The sequence below is a fragment of the Aethina tumida genome, chromosome 5 (assembly GCF_024364675.1).
Source record: "Aethina tumida isolate Nest 87 chromosome 5, icAetTumi1.1, whole genome shotgun sequence".
In the NCBI taxonomy this organism is placed as follows: domain Eukaryota; kingdom Metazoa; phylum Arthropoda; class Insecta; order Coleoptera; family Nitidulidae; genus Aethina; species Aethina tumida.
In genome coordinates this window covers 11,116,330-11,136,793 of record NC_065439.1, presented here as the reverse complement: position 1 = coordinate 11,136,793, position 20,464 = coordinate 11,116,330, and the positions used below count along the sequence as shown (strand labels likewise).

The following is a 20,464-nucleotide window of genomic DNA, read 5'->3' as shown; positions in this document are numbered from 1 at the left end:
CTTGACCTCAACCATCCGACTTATCGACTCGAGCTCTCGCAGTCGCGTTTTCGCGTCCCGCATTCGCGTCCCGGCTTCCCGACCGTTCGCATCGATTCTACGTCCCGTTACCGTCATCCCCGAACCTGTTGATTGTTTTGTCGCGCCTTCCGGGATGGTTTCCGGTTATTCTCACACCGTCACCTGACTTCACATTACGTTTTTCGTGCCTGTTTGTGTGTGTGTGCGTGATCTGAGATTTTTAATTTTCGGTGTGTGGCCTTTCGATTTTAAAGGTAAAATAATTATAAGAGCAGTGACTCGTTTTGTTTAATAAACGGATCATTAAAACAATTTTAAAGGGATTGAATAGAAAATAGCTTGGAAATAAAGGGATGATAAAAGCGAGGAATGAAAGGAGCTTAAACTTGTGACTTTTCCTCAGGCATTTTCCAATTATCCAAAGAGACCAATTACGGTTTTCAAATATCAAATGGCTACTTACTAAGTTTCACATTTGGATAATTGAAAGGAAATACTTTGATGTGCCTTTTATCGGAAATAAATATTATTTCTTAGTCAAACTTTACTGTTAGATTTATATAGATAATTGGAATTGTCAATATTTAAAGGTAATTTACTGTTTTTTGTCTATAACGTCATCGTATTATATAAATTGTTAACTGAAATTAATTTTTTTCTCTTACAAAAACAATTTTTTAAGCAAACACTGTTATTTGTCAAATATTGTAAAACACTAATTGAAAGTTAATATTTTTCATGTCAGTTTATTATGTTTCATAATTTTGTTAAGAAAACATATTTTTTTGTGTGTTCCAATTTCATTAATTATATAATGTGTACTTATTTTTTAATTATTGTTTATAATCATTTTTTATATTAACTATCTTATAATATTATATGATAATTTTGTTATGCCTTTCAGTCTGTGAAACTATGTGTTAATAATTTTTAAAATTGATTTAAATTGAAATCACAAGTTACTGTGATAACATTTGCTATTTTCAACTATTTTTGAAATTATAATTTAATTAAATATAATATAATTTATTTATTAAAATATCAAATTCAGTATCTGACTATATATAAGCAAAGAAATATGATTATTAATAATTCAATTTACGAAAAGTTTGAATATTATTTATGTCAGAAAAAGTCGTGTGATTCCCCGCGGATAAATAAATGTATGAACGTGTCAAATTATGTGGACGAAGCGTCTTTTAATAATTGATTATCGAAAGGAAATTCCCAGTAGACAATCAGACGATTACGAATCAATACATTCTTATGTTGGTACACGAATTCGCGCACAACTGATTAAATATCGTTGGCGCATTCGCCAAAAATGGCAACAGTTACTTCTGTCGTTTTGAACGATGCAAATTACTATCATGGAACTGGATGCAACAGCCAAGGCCGCAAAGTGCAGATTTGTTCCGGCTGCACGATGTGAAACAGAATATTTTGTTTGCCCGCATTTTCTTGGAAGATCACTGAACTAGACGGTTTCGTATTCAATATAAACAAACCGCTTTTATGACGTTGCGATATTTTTTTGACAACATACATAATTAAAAATCATTCAGATTTAAACAAGCAGCAGTTGATAAAATCTTTAATTAAATAGTCGCAAAAGCTGTGGATTAGTGAGAAAATCTACGAACATAATTGGATTAGTGCATAAATTAAATTTTGCGTTTTAATTTTCTGTGTCCATCAATTTAATTAATTTATGTTCGGGTTTGTGAACTAAAACAACACATTTACAAACATTACGTAATGTTATATACACGGGCTTGTTGGTTGATTTTTTATAATAATATTTTGTTTTTTTTTATTCATTGCAATAATTTACAGAAATTTTCTAAGGTAAAAATTTTTTCAGAATACGAAAATGTTTAATAATAAAATGAAAATTAAACTTTCGTTGATTTATCATCTAAAAGTCTTATTTGAAATCGGATTTTCTCAATTTTTATTTAATATGATTATAATAATTTTATTCAATCTTTAGATTTTCTAGATAATTTTTGAGATTATGATCAGTTAATTGTTGAATTTGTGTTACAAAAGAAATTTATTGATTTTTGTTCAAAAAATTTTAAAAATCCGTATATTATTATTGAATTTAATTATTTATTTGAATTATTAATAACCTATATTAGAATATACAATGAGATTTTTAAATACTTAATAACTTAATTCAATTCAAATAATTTTTATTATGGTTATTATGTTTAAAAAAATGTAAATTGAAAATTAACTTTCCTGTATAAATTTGACATAGTTAAACAATAAAAAAATAAAGAGTTTCATTTTACTGATGATTATTTGTTTTGAGTTGGCAAAAAGTATAGTAACTTATACTCTTTGTGTCTTCTTTTATTGTTCACTATCTCCATTAAGTTCTCAATGGAGTTCAGATCGGGAAATTGAGATGGTCAGTTCATAACATTAATTTTTTCCCTTAAAAGCCACTGCTCCAAATATTTTGAATTGTGCTTCGGGTCATTATTTTGTTGAAAATAAAGTTTTAGTACCATATTTTTATCTGAATGTGTTACCATGATGTTCTTTATACATATTAAACGATCCATGGTATCTTCTATTAAAAGGAGAGGACCCATTCCAAATCCCAAACTTTAACCCACCCACCTTTAACCCAATCATTTAAAGTCCAGTGTAAAAGGGTCCTGGTAAACTTAACTCTGGCTCGTCTGTTCTTCTCTGATAGAAGTAGTTTTTTAGTCTGGTCTTCTCGCATTAAGACCTCCTTGTAGTAATATATCTCTTGCAGTTCTTGAAGAAACATTAATTCTAAGTTGTGTCTCAAGTAGGACAGAATTTGTTTATCTTGAAACCTATTATTATTTCTTGGTCGTCCAGTTTTATTTTTTTCTTCCACATTACCAAATCTTGAAAATTGTTGTAAAACACGCGTTACAATCGAGTGATATTGATTTATTTCACATCGGATAGAATGAACGATAAAATCCGTGATTTTAATTTGGAAAATAATTTCTTTCCACGAGGTACTATATTAACTTTTAATTTTATTTTGGTGTATACTACGAAACCAAAAATTATTGTGGATTTTGTAGAGATTAGAACATTTAGTAAAAAGTTGGTCCACTTTTTGCCAGCCGAATATATTAGGTTTATTTATTTATTTTTAATAAATCTAGTATTAGACATTCGATAAATACAGCAATATTATGTAGATCTTGTTGCTCATTGGGATAGTAATTATTTTAAAAAATATATCTCCTAATATAAGGAGAAAATGTGTACAAAACTCAATATATACTAATACTCTATTTCAGTAAAATGACTGTATATATTATAGATGGTTTATGGTCTCGAAATTTTCATAATAGAGCCCTCCACACAATCAAGTAAAGAAAGCATTGATATTAATATGACTCCTGTGATTCTTGTTGCCTAAATGTTAGAATATGGAAAGAAAATTGAAAAAATTACATTTTTTCATATTAGATATATATTTATGAAAATGAGTCGTCATGAAATCAAATATTAATTTAAAATGTTCATTTATTTCTCTACTAAAAAATTCGACAAAAATAAAATGACGTTTTGACTGACTCATATATGTGCCACTAAAAGAACCAATTTTATTTCTCGTCTTATTGGCGATATTTCAAATTTAAAAAAAAAACATTCTCAAACCTAACATACATAAAATTTTGCCACATGTTGGTGTGTAGTGTGATTAATATCATAATTTGTAATAAAAACATTAAAAGATCCTTTTAAAATAAGTACAAAATAAGTTTTACTTGCATCAAAAAATTATAAATGTGTGTGTGTGAATTGGTTATACTTTGACGTAAACTACTTGTCATATGTGTTGACAAAATAAAATATTATTATTTTTGTTGGGTGTTCCACGTTTTAAAATAACTTTAAAATGATATATGATAAAAACGAACTGCCAGAAAAAGATAAAGATGTCGAAAACAGATGCAGCATGTGTGGAGAAATACGTGAAACAGCTTCCGCATTTTTCTGTCAGTCTCAACTACAATTTTGCAAATACTGTTACGAGCAACTAAAAAGGAATTACAAAGGTATAATATATTATGTTAAGTCCACTTCACCACCAAAACCGACATCGAAATTTCAGCGGAGGGGAAAAACAGATGCGCCTGTTTCAAATGTGAATCGTCCAGCCGTAGAAACATGAACCCGAACTTACTTTACGAATCGGACGACATAACGTTGCAGAGACTGTTCAAGCTGCCGAAGAACGAGTTGAAAAAACTGCTGGACAACGATTGTTTGCAGGAAAACGAGACGCGGTCGAACGCGGAAACGGGCCGGTGCTCTTATGGTCCGATAAAATGCCCGCACAGTCCCTGCGGCAAGGCGGTTTTGCCCTCCGCCTACCTGCAGCACTTCAAGTTCGAACACAACAACGTACCGGCGTTGGGCATCGATCGCGGCCGCGTCCTCAAGATCCCGATCGATGCGACGATCATCCAGCACGGCGAGAACGTTTGCATCGCCATGATCAACCTGTACGGAAACACGGGAGCATCGCGGAGCAGCGAGAGTGTCCTTACGACTTGCAGTCGCTTTTCGCAGAGTGAGCCGATCGGGAGTTTTTGGCTTTTGGTTTCGGCTAACGAAAAAGAGAGTAAAGAGTCGGCGAGTGCTTATTATTGGTTGTTCACCAATACCGAAGAGGATTTCGACTGCAGTTTGGAATTGGCTAATCAGAACGACGATTTAAAATTCAGCACGGGCTGTAAGGTGAACAACAGTTTGGTAGACGTCTATTCGGATCTGCCGGATAATCTTAATTGTTTGATGATCTCCAGGAATATGTTTGCTGCTTTGCTCGAAGAAGGTACCGGTTTGAATTTACGTGTCATTTTACATTAAATTATGTTGTCTGTCTCAAATATTTTATATTTCTAATGATACTTTATTTTATATAAATTTTAATTGTACACTTGCATTTAGCGTAATAAAATGTATAATTTCAATAAAAATCAACGAATTTCTAATTGACTGTTACATATGTCGAGTAAATCACTCATTTACTTACTAATTAGTCAAAAATTAATTGAAATTTTTCATTTAATTAATTTTTATTTAATCCTAAAATATTATTAATATTTAGAAATTGTATTTTGTTATTCTTTTTATATTGGACAATTTAAATAAAAATTTGGCAAATAGCAAGTGATTTTTTTTAGAACACGATTTTAAATGTGCTCACTGTAAGTGACATTACCTTAATTAATTCTGTCTATCACAAATATTTTATATTTCTAATGGTACTTTATTTTATATAAAGTTTAATTATACACTACAGAGTAGTAAAATATATGATTTTAATAAAAATTAACGAATTTCTAATTAACTTTTAAATGTAAAAAAATTAATTGAAATATTTCATTTAATTAATTTTTATTTAATCCTAAATAAAAATATTTAGAAATTGTATTTTGTTATTCTATTTATAATGGACAATTTAAATAAAAATTTTCCAAATAGTTTGTGATTTTCTTTAATTACGATTTTTTCTAATATCTTATATTTCTAATGGTGCTTTGTTTTATATAAATTTCAATTGTACACTTGCGTTGAGAGTAGTAAAATTTACTTACCAATTAGTCAAAAATTAAATGAAATTTTTCGTTAAATTAATTTTTATTTAATCCTAAATAAAAATATTTAGAAATTGTATTTTTTATTCTATTTATATTGGATAATTTAAATAAAAATTTGGCAAATAGCCAGTGACTTCTTTCGATTTTTTTAAATGTGTTCATTACTGGAAGTGACATTACCTTTGTTATTTAAATTAAACTGAAAGACTACGTATATTTTTAAATGTTTTAATTATACATACAATTTTGAGTGGAATAGCTATAACATGACCCAAATCTAAAAACAATAGTAATCAAGTTATTATTTTTTTCGTTGCTAAATATAAATGTCCTACAAAAATAGGCTATAGCTTTTTTGTTTGCTAATATATGGCTGTATTTTATATGTTTCAACATTGTCGTACTTACTTATTGAGATTTGTATTTTCAGAAAATAATTTTAACTTTTTATCCAAATGTGTGTAATTTCATTAACGAATTTATAATAGTTTTAGTGTTAAAGAGTCTACCTTTTTTTACTTTTTTTTCAATTTGTCAATTGGTAATAATTTTTTATTTCTTTTATATGTAGTAAATTATAAATAAAAAAAATATTTAAAAATTTCAATTTTTATTATTTATTAAATAATTTTGAAAAAATATTCTTACAATTAAAATGTACCCATTACTGAAAATTACTTTAACCTTGTTATTTAAATTGAAAAACTCCGTATATTTTTAAATTTTTTAATGATACATGTAATTCTGAGTAGAATATATACACTATGTCCTAATTCTAAAAATAATAATTTCTAACTTATTTTTATTGTTTCAGACGACTTTTTTTAAATTGTAGAGAAATTATAAAATAGCAATCTATACCATTTTATGAAACAATAACACATGTCAAATTTACCAAATTCTTTTTTTCTTATCACTGAGTTTACTGCCTTAATGAACAGATCACAACATATGTAATATATAAAGTATGTCTCGTTTCGCCAATAAGTGATGGGTGGTTAATTCACTTTTTGTCGAAACAAATTCGTTCATGTAAAAACTGACTTAATAATAAAGTAATAAACTGCAATACTTGCATTTCAATATTAAGTCACTATTGTCTCTTTTTTAATCCGTAAGCTTATGTAGAAAAGAATTTCTGCATAAATTAAATGAAAATCTCCATCGATCCTGCTTGTCGCTGGAGATTCATTGTTTTCTCGGAAACAAAGGACATGAAAATTATATAAAAATTGTTTAAAACTTCAACTACTTTTAAAGCTAATATAATACAGTTTCGTCATATTCTTAGAAATACATATTCCGTTTTCTCATTTTGACTAGTTTCTTTTTAACATAATTTATGAGCCGAAGATGAACAAACTGAGCATTTTCGTGAAAATTTTATTGCCATGGAAAAAATCAGGATAATTGAAAAGAGGGCAAGTGCAAAAATTGTACACACATTTTTTTCAATAATTAATAGAACTGACTTTAAAATATACAATGTGCGTTTCGTAGAATGTGTGAAATTTCCGTTAACAAAGTTACTTGAGAAAAACCAGATCAAATTTGTTAATATACTTTTTTATTTTCAGTCTAATAATGTATGTTTTTACATAACGAAATAAGAAATGAAACTTTTTGACTATACCTAAAAATAATAATTTTAGAAATATTTAACATTGGCGTTTCCCAGAAACTTCTATGGACCACATACGTTTTAGTTTAATAAGAGGTTGTATTGTTATTCGAACTATATAATGTGAGATAAAACATAATATTAAAAACTAATTAACAATTTTGTATAATTTATTATAATTTGTTTAATTAATTTTTATGAAGAAACTTAAATATGCTTATTAAATAATATAATAACATCGATTTGTATTTAGTATTAAGAGCATGAAAACGTCGGTTTATCAACGTAACGGATCTTTGTGGTCCAGAAGCAGTCGTCCTTACCCCAATTAAATAACGCATGTTGCACTGCGACCGTCAAAACTGACCTACACATTTAGATGGGCACACTTTCGCCGTGTATTCTCTCCTTTACTAACCTAATTGTTTGTTATCAATTTAAATATATTCCATCGATTTTTTATTAACAAAAATCTATTGTTAGAGAACAAAGATGTTAAATTTTATTCGCATTGTTTTATCAGTGACAATCATGATCGTAAATCACAATTTTTTTTTCGGTTTATTGTGTTTTTTCTGTCACCGACCTTTCGACAATTACCATAACTCTTTACGAGAGTGACACGCAACATATGGATTTAATAAATCAGTTAATTAACCTAATAATTATTTTAATTATACATTTTTGGCTTGAAAACAAATTCGTATTCGAATCTTTTGAGCAACGAATTTAATTAAAATATACAATCGGCTTTAAATGTAAACATTTCAAACTGGATCATATTCACATCACTGATATTCTAAAAATAAGCCTCCTTGACTTCATTTGCATACGGAGAAACGAAATGATCCCTTCTAATTATAATTTTCCTAAAATAATCAATTTTTTATGTGACAGAAAAACTGTTTATCTACAATAAATTGTTTAATGTCAAGGTTTGCGTCAGATTAAACCGTGATAATTGTTTACAAAAATATTATGTGTTTGTAATTCATTTCAAATTATCACCTAAAGTAAGTTTTTTACTAAAATCTAGATATGAAATAGAGTATAAAAGTAGAAAGCACGATGGAGGTTTTAAATGCGTCTTCAATCAAGTTCCATTCATTTTTTTAACACATTTACAACGAGACTCAAATGTAAAACAAAAAAAAAAAACAATTTCCGGAGAAGTCATCAAAGACAATCACCCTCTAATGTTTACAGCACTTAAAAAATTAACGAATCCAATATTTGGTCAAATATTAATAGTCGAGACAACCTTGATACAACTCACTACTCTAAAGCGTAAGGTTACATTTCAGTTTCTGTTACATCCATGGAAATTCTATTTTAATAACCCCACAATGCTTTATTGTTGACAATAAGGCACGAAACAGATTACATTAAATCAATACCGAGCCAACTGTTTATTTTCACCAGCCCCATTTTCTGGATGCTCCAGCAACAAGTTCACTTTCATCACATTTCTTCACAAAAAAAAACATTTTAACCGACAATGAAAAATCAAGTGCTTTGGAAGATGATTAAAACAGAAATCGATTTGTGGACGGTCTCAGTATTCTTTTGCATCATTCATGTTCCACAAACGTTTCTCCGACGGTTTTTAATTTAGGTTTCATACCGCTCAAGACGATTCATTTAATCGAGGGACATGTATTGTTGGCGGAAACCCCAAAAACGTTACTAAAGAATATGTACGGCTTCTCAATTGGACAAAAACTTAATTTTATTATCGCAATCGATAATTAATAACTCAAACTCGATTAATTCGCTAGTTTTACAAAGAAACAACGTCTAAATATTAACATTGGGTACGGACGAGAACGAATTAACGTTCAAGTGTTAACTAGATGTTTAAACAAAAAAATTATAATATATTGTAGGTCAATTTATAAAAGTGTCAAGCTTAACTTGCTTATCATTCATTTGAAACGATGACAAAGTTACTTGAAGTTTTATCACGATTAATACAGTAAATTTATAAATTACACTCCTGCTTATTCATCAAAAATCCCTCCATAAACTTGATAATATAGTTTACACAATCATTATTTAGAGGGTTTGGTCCTTTATGATGCTGTGCCTGCGAAAACACTCTTGGGAATGGTTAAATTCTAATCAGATAGTTAGTAATTAAATAAAAATGGATATATTATTGACCGAATTCAAACAGATGTTCATTGTTTTATCGCCTGTCACAAACAGTCATCTTACACAATTTTCCACGATATTCGTTTCATTTTCAGTAAATCAAGTGTGTTTAGAAATGCGAAATTCGATGAGTGCTTAATCTTTTGTAAATATCAGGTTTTATCAATTTTTTAAATAAATAATCATGGACCGGTTGATTAAACTAGAACAGAACATAATGGCGAACATTCTTGTTGAAGAATCACAAGAGGAATTTAAATTTGAATTTATACCCGTACAGAAATTTTATCACTTAATTAAATAAATACTTGCATTAAATTGTTATGTTAGATATTTTTATATTATATTTAATATTAACGAGCAATTTTTTTCTTTTTGTTAATTACTGTGTCACGTTTAAATAATGTGAATAATTCCAAGTTAAAACGTGACATATGAAAATATTAGTTGGGAGTTATTAAAATTGTGGCGGGTCAACATTTCCAGACGTAATTTTAATATATGGGTCAAGAGAGAGTTGTCGAGCCGTTCTCCGTGTTCTCTCGTTTTATTATGTGGCTTTAAAATTAAAGTAGAGACGTCTTGAGACAAAAATATACAGCCAAGATGTAAGTGAATATTAAAAAATAACAAAAATCTCTCCCGGCGTTTTTCTTTTATTCAATAAAGTAGTTGAGGTACGTTTTTGGAAAGCAAATGATCCTCGTGTGTGTACAAAAGTTGGGGGACTAAACAATAAAAATTATTCAATTTCTTTCACTTTATTTGATTGCTTCTCTTATATGACCTACATTCCTGTTTGCCTTATTTAAATATGCGTCTTAATAAATATCAACAATAATAACCGACTTAACAAAATAATAATGCGGTGTTTATTTAAAGTTACTTTTATTTTACAGGGTGGTTTTGTGCGCTGAACCACGATACGCCACGGGGGAGTGATCGGCCTATGGGCCAATCCGATAGGGGGCAAAAAGGCCGGGGGAAAACCCGGGCCCCCGGTCATGCGCCACACCGGATTCGGGAAACTGGGCGGACTCATCAACAATGCCGTACACGCCACCAAACGCACCACCGCCCCACAGCCTAGTAAGTTTTTCCATTTATGTTTGTGTTTTAATGCTTTCAATTGTATAAATGATTTTAATCGGTCTTGTCCAAATGGAGCTGTTTGAAAAATTGGGTTTTTATATATTTTTGTGCATAGATAATACTATAAAAAGTATTGTAAAATTTTTTAACATACATTTTTTGGACAATAAACTTTTTTATTTTATGATTTTCACTATATTTTGTGATTAAATTTATTTTTAAAAAAAATACTTCCTAGTAATTCAATTTTTTTTAGGTGAAAGATAATTATTAACAAATATTATTTCAATATATATTTTTTCACTACACTTGTATGTTAAATTTTAGTATTCAAACATTTTACATATTGTACATACTATAAAAAGTATTGTGAAATTATTTAGCCTTCATTTTTCGAACTTTTTTAATGTATGATTTTCACAATATTTTGTGATTTAATTTATTTAGAAAAAAATACTTCCAAGTAATTTTTCAAATTTGTTTAGGTGAAAGATCACCACATTTGTATGTTAAATTTTTAATTAATAGATTTTTACATTTTGATATTTCTTGTATATTGTACATTGAGTATTTTACATATTTTACATATTATAAAAATAAAAATAAATTTCAAATATTATTTCAATATATATATTTTGTATATTGTACCCCAGTATTCAGACTATTCAGACATTTTACATATTTTACATACTATAAAAAGTATTGTGAAATTTTTTTTATTATATGATTTTTACAATATTTTGTGATTTAATTTAGAAAAAAATACTTCCTAGTAAATTTTCAAATATTATTTCAATATATATTTTTTGTATATTGGTCGTCAATATTCAGACATTTTACATATTTTACATACTATAAAAAATATTGTGAAATTTTTAACCTCCATTTTTAGAGTTTTAAACTTTTTCATTTGAATGATTTTCACAATATTTTGAGAGTTAATTTATTTAGAAAAAAATACATCCTAGTATTTTTTCAAATATTATTTCAATGTATATTTTTAATATATTGTACCCCAGTATTCATACAGTTTACATATTTTACATTCTATAAAAAGTATTGTGAAATTTTTAACCTCCATTTTTCGGGTTTTAAACTTTTTTATTGTATGATTTTTACAATATTTTGTGATTTAATTTATTTATAAAAAAATACTTTCTAGTAATTTTTCAAATATTATTTCAATATATATTTTTGATATATTGTACCCCAGTATTCAGACAGTTTACATATTTTACATTCTATAAAAAGTATTGTGAAATTTTTAACCTCCATTTTTCAGGTTTTAAACTTTTTTATTGTATGATTTTTACAATATTTTGTGAGTTAATTTATTTATAAAAAATACTTCCTAGTAATTTTTCAAATATTATTTTAATATATATTTTTGATATATTGTACCCCAGTATTCAGACAGTTTACATATTTTACATACTATAAAAAGTATTGTAAAATTTTTAAATTTCCATTTTTTAGGTTTTAAACATTTTTTTTGTACGATTTTCTCAATATTTTGTGATTTAATTTATTTAGAAGAAAAATAGTTCCCAGTAATTTTTCAAAATCTTAGGTGTACTAACAAATATTATTTCAATATATATTTTTTCACTACATTTATATGTTAAATTTTTAATTAATAGATTAACATTTTGATATTTTTTGTATATTGTACCCCAGTATTCAGACATTTTACATATTATAAAAAGTATTGTGAAATTTTTTAATCTCTATTTTTCGGGTTTTAAACTTTTTTATTGTATTATTTTTGTGATTTAATTTATTTAGAAAAAAATACTTTTTTTTACTACATTTGTATATTACATTTTTAATTAATAGATTTTTACGTTTTGATATTTTTTGAATAATGTACCCTATTTTTAGACATTTTACATATTTTTATTAATAATTGTGCAAAATTATATAAATATTTTTTTTTAATTTAATTTTACTCACATACTTTTGAAGAGAAGAAAAATTATCAATGAAACAAACAGAATAGTATAATAATAATTCACACTAGTCTTTGATTTTCACAACTTTTTATTTATTTATATTTTTTATATATGACTTAATGATAATAATAGTTTAAATATTATATGGTACTTTTACAATAGCATCAAAAATATGATTACCCAAATTTAAAATAGTCTTTTTGAACAAACTTTATGTAAAGGTTTCTTTTACTTGAGAAGTTGAATTGTTAAATAGATAATTTTCGACATGCGGTTCAGAATATATTAATGATAAACTTTTTTTATACATTTTTTGTTTTTTGTAAAATAAATATAACTTTTTAGTAATTTTTAATATACTGTAATAACATATTTTTTATCAAAAATAAAATATATTCATTTATAGTGAAAAAATTGGAGTACTGACCTGTCTATTAAAATTCATTTGTTTAGAGAATAATATTAAAAATTATATAGTGTGCCGTAAATGTTAATAAATAATATAGCATATAGAATGTAAATAATTAAAAAATAAAAACAAAATAGTGCAAAAATTAGTCCAATATATGCAACGCAGGTTACATGGGGGCGATATTTGCAAAAAAAGTTCGCGTGGCGCCCCCAGTGGCGAATCGTCCGACCGACAACCACCTTGCACCGACAGAAAACGGCCGGCTGTGCAAATCCCTGCGCGTCCCGAAAGACGGGCGCCACTCGACCATTTGGAGGCGCGCGTGCAACGGAGACGGAACCAAGAATACGGTGTGAGCCTCGTGCGTTTCGTCGGCCATTTTTCCACCAAGCGAATCAACATAAACGTGCCATTGTGTTTTGTGTGCGAACCGTGCCGTTTCGATTCGAATAGCCCGCCGTCCGCGGCGCCATGGCCGGTAAGTTGTCGTGCGGTCGCTGTTGCAACGTCGCCTCGCGCCATCCGTGACCCCGACCGAGGGGCTGTGTTTTTGAGCCGGTGCGGGACTATTGCTGCGACTTACATTTTTGGGAACGATGGAAGGTAAATTGTTGTGTGCGTGGGTTCGGATGCGGCCACTCATGGGAACCGCGACCGACAATTGTCTCCGCTCCGGTTTTGCGCCGTACTAATCGGAACGCTACATGTCTCGAATCAATCTGAGGATTTTTGGCAAAATCGAAAAGCACCCCCTGATGTTTTGTGTTGTTTGAGCAATTTATACGATTGATGTTGATCGAGGTTTGGGTTAAGGTTGAACACTCGTCAACGCATAAAAAGTGTGGATAGAATTCGTCTTTTGTTTGATTTTTGATTGGCTTATCTTAATATCTTTTTATTAACAATTCGCTAATTAGTTAGAGTCTGATTTCTTTATAGTTGAGTTATGTTATTCTTGAAGAGCAAAATTTTTCCTAAAGGTCAGTTAATAAAAACATCTCCTTCGCCAAGATGAAGCCAATAAATGTTATCAACATCTGCATCTTAAATTTTATTATCATAAAACGGTTAAAAAATATTTTCCAGGTAGTTTGATTTGCTTTTTTTTCTTAAGTCGCAGAATCCTGTAAAATCTGTAAAACAATGTTTTCGTGTCGTTTGTCAAAATTTATGTTCATTAAAGTGTGTCATAACCTCAAATGTTAACATCAATTTTTATTATTTTTGCTTTATTGATTTACAAATAAATGTTGAAATGAATTAAAATTCTTTCAAATTTCGACTAATTTCAAGCTCAGAATCTTCTTTATTTTTTGATACTAAGAATTACACTTATCTGATAATTTAATTTTTTTACATATTTGTTATCTATTAAAAAATTAAAAATGCGATAATTTAATAACGTTCATAGCTTTTTTCCAAACATATTATCACTGTACAGTTCAACATTTCATGTTTCCTTGAAAACCTCATTGGTATCAGATAATTATAATCCTTTTGCTTCGTTAACTCATTTTTAATTACACATCTACACATTTGTTTCAAAACGTAAAAGTAACACGACAATTTTAGCAAAAATTGTTTCAAACAATCTTGTATGTTTGGAAATTGGGGAAAATCGCAGGTCGTACAGATTTATATAATTGAAGTGCGTCGTTTGTTGTTTATACCAAAATAGATAATGCCAGGGATAACAACATTTAGAACGACGACAAATAAATAAATTCACTTATTTTTGTTCACAATAAGTTTTATTTTATGTATTTTCACGTCGTTATACATAAATTTAATATGGTTAATGTTGTTCATGTAAATTAATTAATCATGTGAATTGTGATAACTTATTAAGTGATAAATTAACGCTGTTTATGCAAATTGTAATCGAATTTAGTATTAGAATTTTACCGTTTTAATGGCATTTTCTGTTTATTTTACGATTGAAAATCCCATTTCGTGCATTTCTGTAGTCTTAAACGCTTTGAACAGGTAGATTTCTTTTCTTCTGTTTGACCTGCACAAACAATTCATTTTCGAATAATTTTGACCTGCAAAATCTTCAGGGGTACCCAACAAAACTCCATCAATACAACATTCACACTTTAGTCCCATAATCGAAGTGTAAAACAATGTTTAAAGGTACGAAAACTTAATTAATCGAAACACAGAAAGTGTGTTTTTTATTCATTCTGAAACCGAGTTCGCTTCTAAATTGATCATTGAACACACGACTAGTCACATATTTTATAGGTTTTATCGTCTGGTTGCTCTGCATCAATATCTATTTAAAATATAAATCTTTTAACCCTTTCCGAACGAAAAATTCTCACACTTGTTTATGACGGTTTAAATATAGAGTTTATACTTGCAATAAATTTTTACTAGATCTGGTAGTTTAAAGTGTTCTTTACGTTTAAAATGTTTAAATATAGAACTTGTGCATAATTTATTTGTTTATACATTCGGCAAAGAATTAATGGTGGAGGTTATTAAATATGTGGATATTTTCGGTCGGTTTTATGTAAATCTTGAATAACGATCTCACGCAACGAATAATTTTTTGTTTATCGTTCGTTACATTTCAATATTTTTATGATAACAATGGATGCCTAAAAATAGGCAACTTTTACATGGTAATTTTTTAACTTTCTCACAGTGTTTCCTCAGTGTTTCTTTACTGATTAATTGTAGTGATAAATGTGAACTTTTACAATTGTTTTTAATTTTATAATATTTTAATTGAATTTTGAAGAGTAATTGAAACTTCTAATTTATTGTTATTTTAATTAATTTGTCGTACATTTAGTATAACATCAGTTCTTATTAAATTGAACATATAGTTCCTAGTAAATTGTGTAATAGACTAAAGATAACAGATTTTTATCGTTTGTAAACATGTACTTTTGTAGAATTTTATATTAGTGAACATAACTGAAATACTGTACGTTATATAATACTACTAAATATTCTTAAAAATAAAGAATACTTCTTATAATTTTGCTGCATAAATTCCCTTAATGGATAATTTTAATAATAATTTTTTCAAACATTAAAACTTTATTATTATTATTCCTTCCGTATTTAATTAAACTGAATTTGATAATCAATTTCTGAATCATTTTAAGATTCAGAAAATAACTTTTTTTTTCTATCCTTTACCTTTTTTTACCTTCATTTTTGCCAATTTTATCTTTACATCTAAATGTTTTAGTAAACTAATAAATTATCCACACTTTTAGTTTTCAATCTTCCCATTCCTTCCCATCAGATGATTTGAAAGAAGAAATTACAATCATTTACTTCTTATTAGTTTTTGTTGGTTAATTAATTCTGATATCTTCATAGAATGTTGAAATTATTTCTGGTTCATTTCAACTTGATAAGTTTGAGCATATTATATATATTTTACTAAATAAATAACTAGTATTATTAATAAAACAGCATATAAAAATGTTTTTGATTGTCGAACGTGTTTCCAGCCAACGGGGACATCCAGTGGTGCTTCTCGCAGGTGAAGGGCACCCTGGACGACGACGTGACCGAGGCGGACATCATATCCTGCGTGGAGTTCAACCACGACGGAGAACTATTAGCAACAGGCGACAAGGGTGGGCGCGTCGTGATCTTCCAGCGTGATCCCGCTTCGAAACAGGCGTTGCCCCGCAGGGGCGAGTACAACGTCTATTCCACGTTCCAATCGCACGAACCGGAGTTCGATTATCTCAAGAGTCTGGAGATCGAGGAGAAGATCAACAAGATACGGTGGTTGAAGCGGAGGAATCCCGCACACTTCCTCCTGAGCACCAACGACAAGACTATTAAACTGTGGAAAGTGTCCGAGCGAGACAAGAAAGTCGAAGGGTAATTATTTCTTGGGAACGTAACGGGCACGCAACATTTCATTTATTGTTGTATTGCAGATATAATACGAGATCGGAGAACGGTTCGTTGATCGATCCGGCCAATGTAAGCGCACTACGGGTGCCGGTTATCAAGCCGATGGAACTGATGGTTGAGGCGTCGCCGAGGAGGATCTTTGCAAACGCCCACACTTACCACATCAACTCGATATCGGTGAATAGCGATCAAGAAACTTATCTGTCAGCGGACGATCTACGCATCAATCTCTGGCATCTCGAGATCACCGATCAGAGCTTCAATATTGTTGACATAAAGCCGACCAACATGGAAGAACTCACTGAAGTAAATATTAATAATAATAACATTTATTCAAAAGTAAATAATAAGAACATATATACGTTCATTTACTTTCTTAAAATGCAAACTTTGTGATAAATTATATATTCATTCATTTTTGAGCAAAATAAATGTCATAATAAAATCAAGTCATAGTAGACGTTAATAATAATAGCATTTATACGATAAGCAGAAGAAATAGCAACTACTTTTTTCCTGCTTTATTTATAATAAATAATAATATAAATACATAAACTTGTGACTTGTGTACTCAAAAACTTTTTTGAATGAGAAGACTGAAATAGATGATAATAATAATAGTATTTATTCAATAAACGTCCGAAATAATTATTTTTTTTCTGATTTTCTTCAATTACATTAAATGTGATAAATTACATCCTTAAAACCTTTTTTTAAATGATTAAATTATCCCAATAAAATCAGTTAACGGAAATAGTAATAATAATAGTAATAGTAATTATAGAAATGTCACAAAAGCAATTCTCTAAATAAATATTAAACCAGCATATTTTTAATTTGCCAATAATGTTTCATAAACACAATATGAATAAATTTATTCAATATTGGTATCATTTTATATATCCAATTTAATGTATCAATTGTAATTTCAGGTGATAACGGCGGCAGAGTTTCACCCAGTCGAATGCAATTTGTTCGTGTACAGCAGCAGCAAAGGTACGATACGACTGTGCGACATGAGGGCGGCCGCCCTGTGTGACCGACATGCCAAGTTGTTCGAGGAACCCGAGGATCCTACAAACCGTTCGTTCTTCAGTGAAATCATCTCGAGTATATCGGATGTCAAACTATCGAACAACGGCAGATACATGATTTCCAGAGACTATTTGTCGGTGAAAGTTTGGGACCTGCACATGGAGACCAAACCAATCGAAACGTATCCCGTGAGTATTCGATTTTTTCGCTTCGTATTTAAACAGGGCAATAAAATGTATTTTGGGTTTAGGTACACGAATACTTGAGGGCGAAGCTGTGCTCACTGTACGAGAACGACTGCATCTTCGATAAATTCGAGTGCTGCTGGAACGGCAACGACACCGCGATCATGACTGGCTCGTACAACAACTTCTTCCGGATGTTCGATCGGACAACGAAGCGGGAGGTGACGCTGGAGGCGTCGCGGGACATTGCGAAGCCGAAAACGGTGCTGAAGCCGCGGAAAGTGTGCTCGCAGGGTAAACGGAAAAAGGACGAGATCAGTGTGGACTGTTTAGATTTTAACAAGAAGATCCTGCACACCGCTTGGCATCCGACGGAGAATATTATCGCGGTCGCGGCAACTAATAACTTATTTCTGTTCCAAGACAAGTTCTAGGGTAATTGCGGTTCGTCTCATATTCAGGTTGTTTTTTTTTATTATTATTATTGTTGTTTCGCATTACTGATGTTCGTGTGGAATACTTTTATTATCTCAGTTCATTACAGTTCTTTTTTTTTCAATGTTTGTCCTTTACTACGTTTTATTTTTACTATTATTTAATTAATTATTATGGTATTAAACTTTCTCACATAAAATCTCAATTTGTTATATTGATTATATTGTTGTGATATTGAAATAAAAGTTATTTTACACCCACGAATATTTTATTTTAACACCAGATAACATGGCATTTTATGTGAAAAAGTATGTGACCTTTTGTTGTAAAACCAATGTGATATTCTTATATGGTATTGTTAAAATCGTGAATAGTATTTGTAGGTTTAAAAACAAACATAAAATGCAAAATAACTAAATGAACCACTGTCTTTAAACGACTCTTTGTTTTGAATTATGATATTAAATACTGTACAGATTAAGGAATCTTAATCTAAAATTTACAAACTTCATAACATGTATTTTTTTTAATATAGATTTTTTTATTGTCTATTCAAAGTGCATATGTAACAAATGTATTTTTTATTAACAAGATTTAAACGATGTAAAATATTTTTTATAAAAGCAATAAACTTAAGAACAATGTAATATTTAATTAGTTTAATTTTATTAAGTTTTGATTTACACCTCAGTAGATATAAATAATGTAATTGTGACAATTAAAAAGAGGTTTTTACCATACAATTACATGTTTAAACAGACAATAAGAATATCTTATGAAATTTTAACGCTGTTTCTGAATTCTGATCAGTATTTAAGCGAACAAAAAGGTTTTGTTCTGTGGTTCATTTATCGCAAACAACTTAGACAAAAATACTTTATACAATTTTATTATGTACTATATTTTAATCATGTTTAAAGCCTTTTGTGGACTGAGTTTCTTCCTGTTTCATGACTTTTGCTCCACTACAACCGTTCCCAACCGTAAACTTGTTATACGATTTTTACACTCGCAATATGTAGTTTTACATATCAAATGCCACACACCGTTTTACGATTGGGAAGTGTTGTTCGGAAAGCAGAAGAAATTACCGACCATTAGTACTCAGTGTGACTGTTTTAGTGTTTCATAAAAATATTAAATTTTTATGTAAAACAAACCCGCAAATATCACTATTTAGAGAAGTGTATTCTCGTAGTAAACCATTTTAGCTTCGGGGAAAGTGTCTAAGATTTTAACCGGTCTGCCTCAGTAATGCCTTCATTTTGATGGTTCGGGCATTCTTCAAACTAGGAAAATATTCAGTTGTATGGCGTAAAAGTTTAGATTAAATGAATACTGTACAAATTGTAAATATATATACAGAATTAATTTTTTACCAGTAATTTTGCGTTTAGTTGTCGATTGTGTACATTAAATGAAAATTGTAGCGAGTCTTATTATGCTTCTGAATATGGACAGTGCAAAAGTATGCCTTACAGTGCCATTTGTATTTGTATAAAATACCTATATCTCTGATTAAAACTGTGCAATTCACTTATGCAAACGATCAGAGAACCGAATGCAATCAAAACAATTATTTTTGTGGGCTTTGGCTTAACCAATATTAAAGAAAATTATGAACAGTAATAATTTTAGGTTTAAGCGTAAATTATAATTTAGTTTGTAAGTTTTGGTTATGAATAAGACACCAAATAAATTATTCTAAGTTATATGTAATGTAATGAAACTTTGTTATTTTTTTTGCGTCGAATCGTGTACATTCCGTGTTTTCAAACTGGTCATATTCTAAATTGCTGTAATCATTATATACAGTTGATATACATTTTCAGTAATACAGAAACTTACATTTATTGTTCTGTGTTTTATTTAATACTTTCCCTTAATGTATAGAATGGAAATTTTTATTTGTTTCTCTTATCTAATTCTCAGACAAATTTATATATTTATTATATTTTTATTTTAAACAATTTAAATTGTTTTCAATAACATCTCAGTTTTTTTGTTTTACTTGTTTTAAACTTTTTATATATTTAATAACAATT

The 20,464-nt window shown here is 29.2% G+C and overlaps 2 protein-coding genes across 4 annotated transcripts; both read left to right on the top strand.

Annotated features, from left to right (window-relative positions):
• The first annotated feature begins 103 nt into the window (after positions 1-103).
• Positions 104-20,272, top strand: LOC109596531 (protein phosphatase PP2A 55 kDa regulatory subunit). Of its 3 annotated transcripts, XM_049967687.1 has the most exons (6): positions 104-275; positions 10,314-10,503; positions 16,347-16,728; positions 16,788-17,070; positions 17,697-17,987; positions 18,050-20,272. In XM_049967687.1, the coding sequence occupies exons 2-6, from the start codon at positions 10,419-10,421 to the stop codon at positions 18,416-18,418; spliced, it is 1,410 nt and encodes a 469-aa protein (XP_049823644.1). In that variant the 5' UTR covers positions 104-275; positions 10,314-10,418; the 3' UTR covers positions 18,419-20,272. The 3 variants fall into 3 exon arrangements, with proteins under 3 accessions (XP_049823644.1, XP_019867656.1, XP_049823645.1); XM_020012097.2 differs by lacking the exons at positions 104-275; positions 10,314-10,503 and adding an exon at positions 13,147-13,348; XM_049967688.1 differs by lacking the exons at positions 104-275; positions 10,314-10,503 and adding an exon at positions 13,148-13,473.
• On the top strand, positions 3,857-4,973 carry LOC109596532 (uncharacterized). The gene is made up of 2 exons (XM_020012098.2): positions 3,857-4,088; positions 4,145-4,973. The coding sequence occupies exons 1-2, from the start codon at positions 3,929-3,931 to the stop codon at positions 4,903-4,905; spliced, it is 921 nt and encodes a 306-aa protein (XP_019867657.2). The 5' UTR covers positions 3,857-3,928; the 3' UTR covers positions 4,906-4,973.
• Positions 20,273-20,464: the final 192 nt, after the last annotated feature.

Bases quoted from the DNA above. Each gene is read 5' to 3' on its own strand.
- LOC109596532 (XM_020012098.2), top strand. From the start codon at position 3,929: ATGATATATGATAAAAACGAACTGCCAGAAAAAGATAAAGATGTCGAA. The intron at 4,089-4,144 runs GTATAATATATT...TCGAAATTTCAG, and splicing joins ACTAAAAAGGAATTACAAAG to CGGAGGGGAAAAACAGATGC.
- LOC109596531 (XM_049967687.1), top strand. From the start codon at position 10,419: ATGCGCCACACCGGATTCGGGAAACTGGGCGGACTCATCAACAATGCC. The intron at 17,071-17,696 runs GTAAATATTAAT...TTGTAATTTCAG, and splicing joins ACATGGAAGAACTCACTGAA to GTGATAACGGCGGCAGAGTT. The intron at 17,988-18,049 runs GTGAGTATTCGA...TTTTGGGTTTAG, and splicing joins AACCAATCGAAACGTATCCC to GTACACGAATACTTGAGGGC.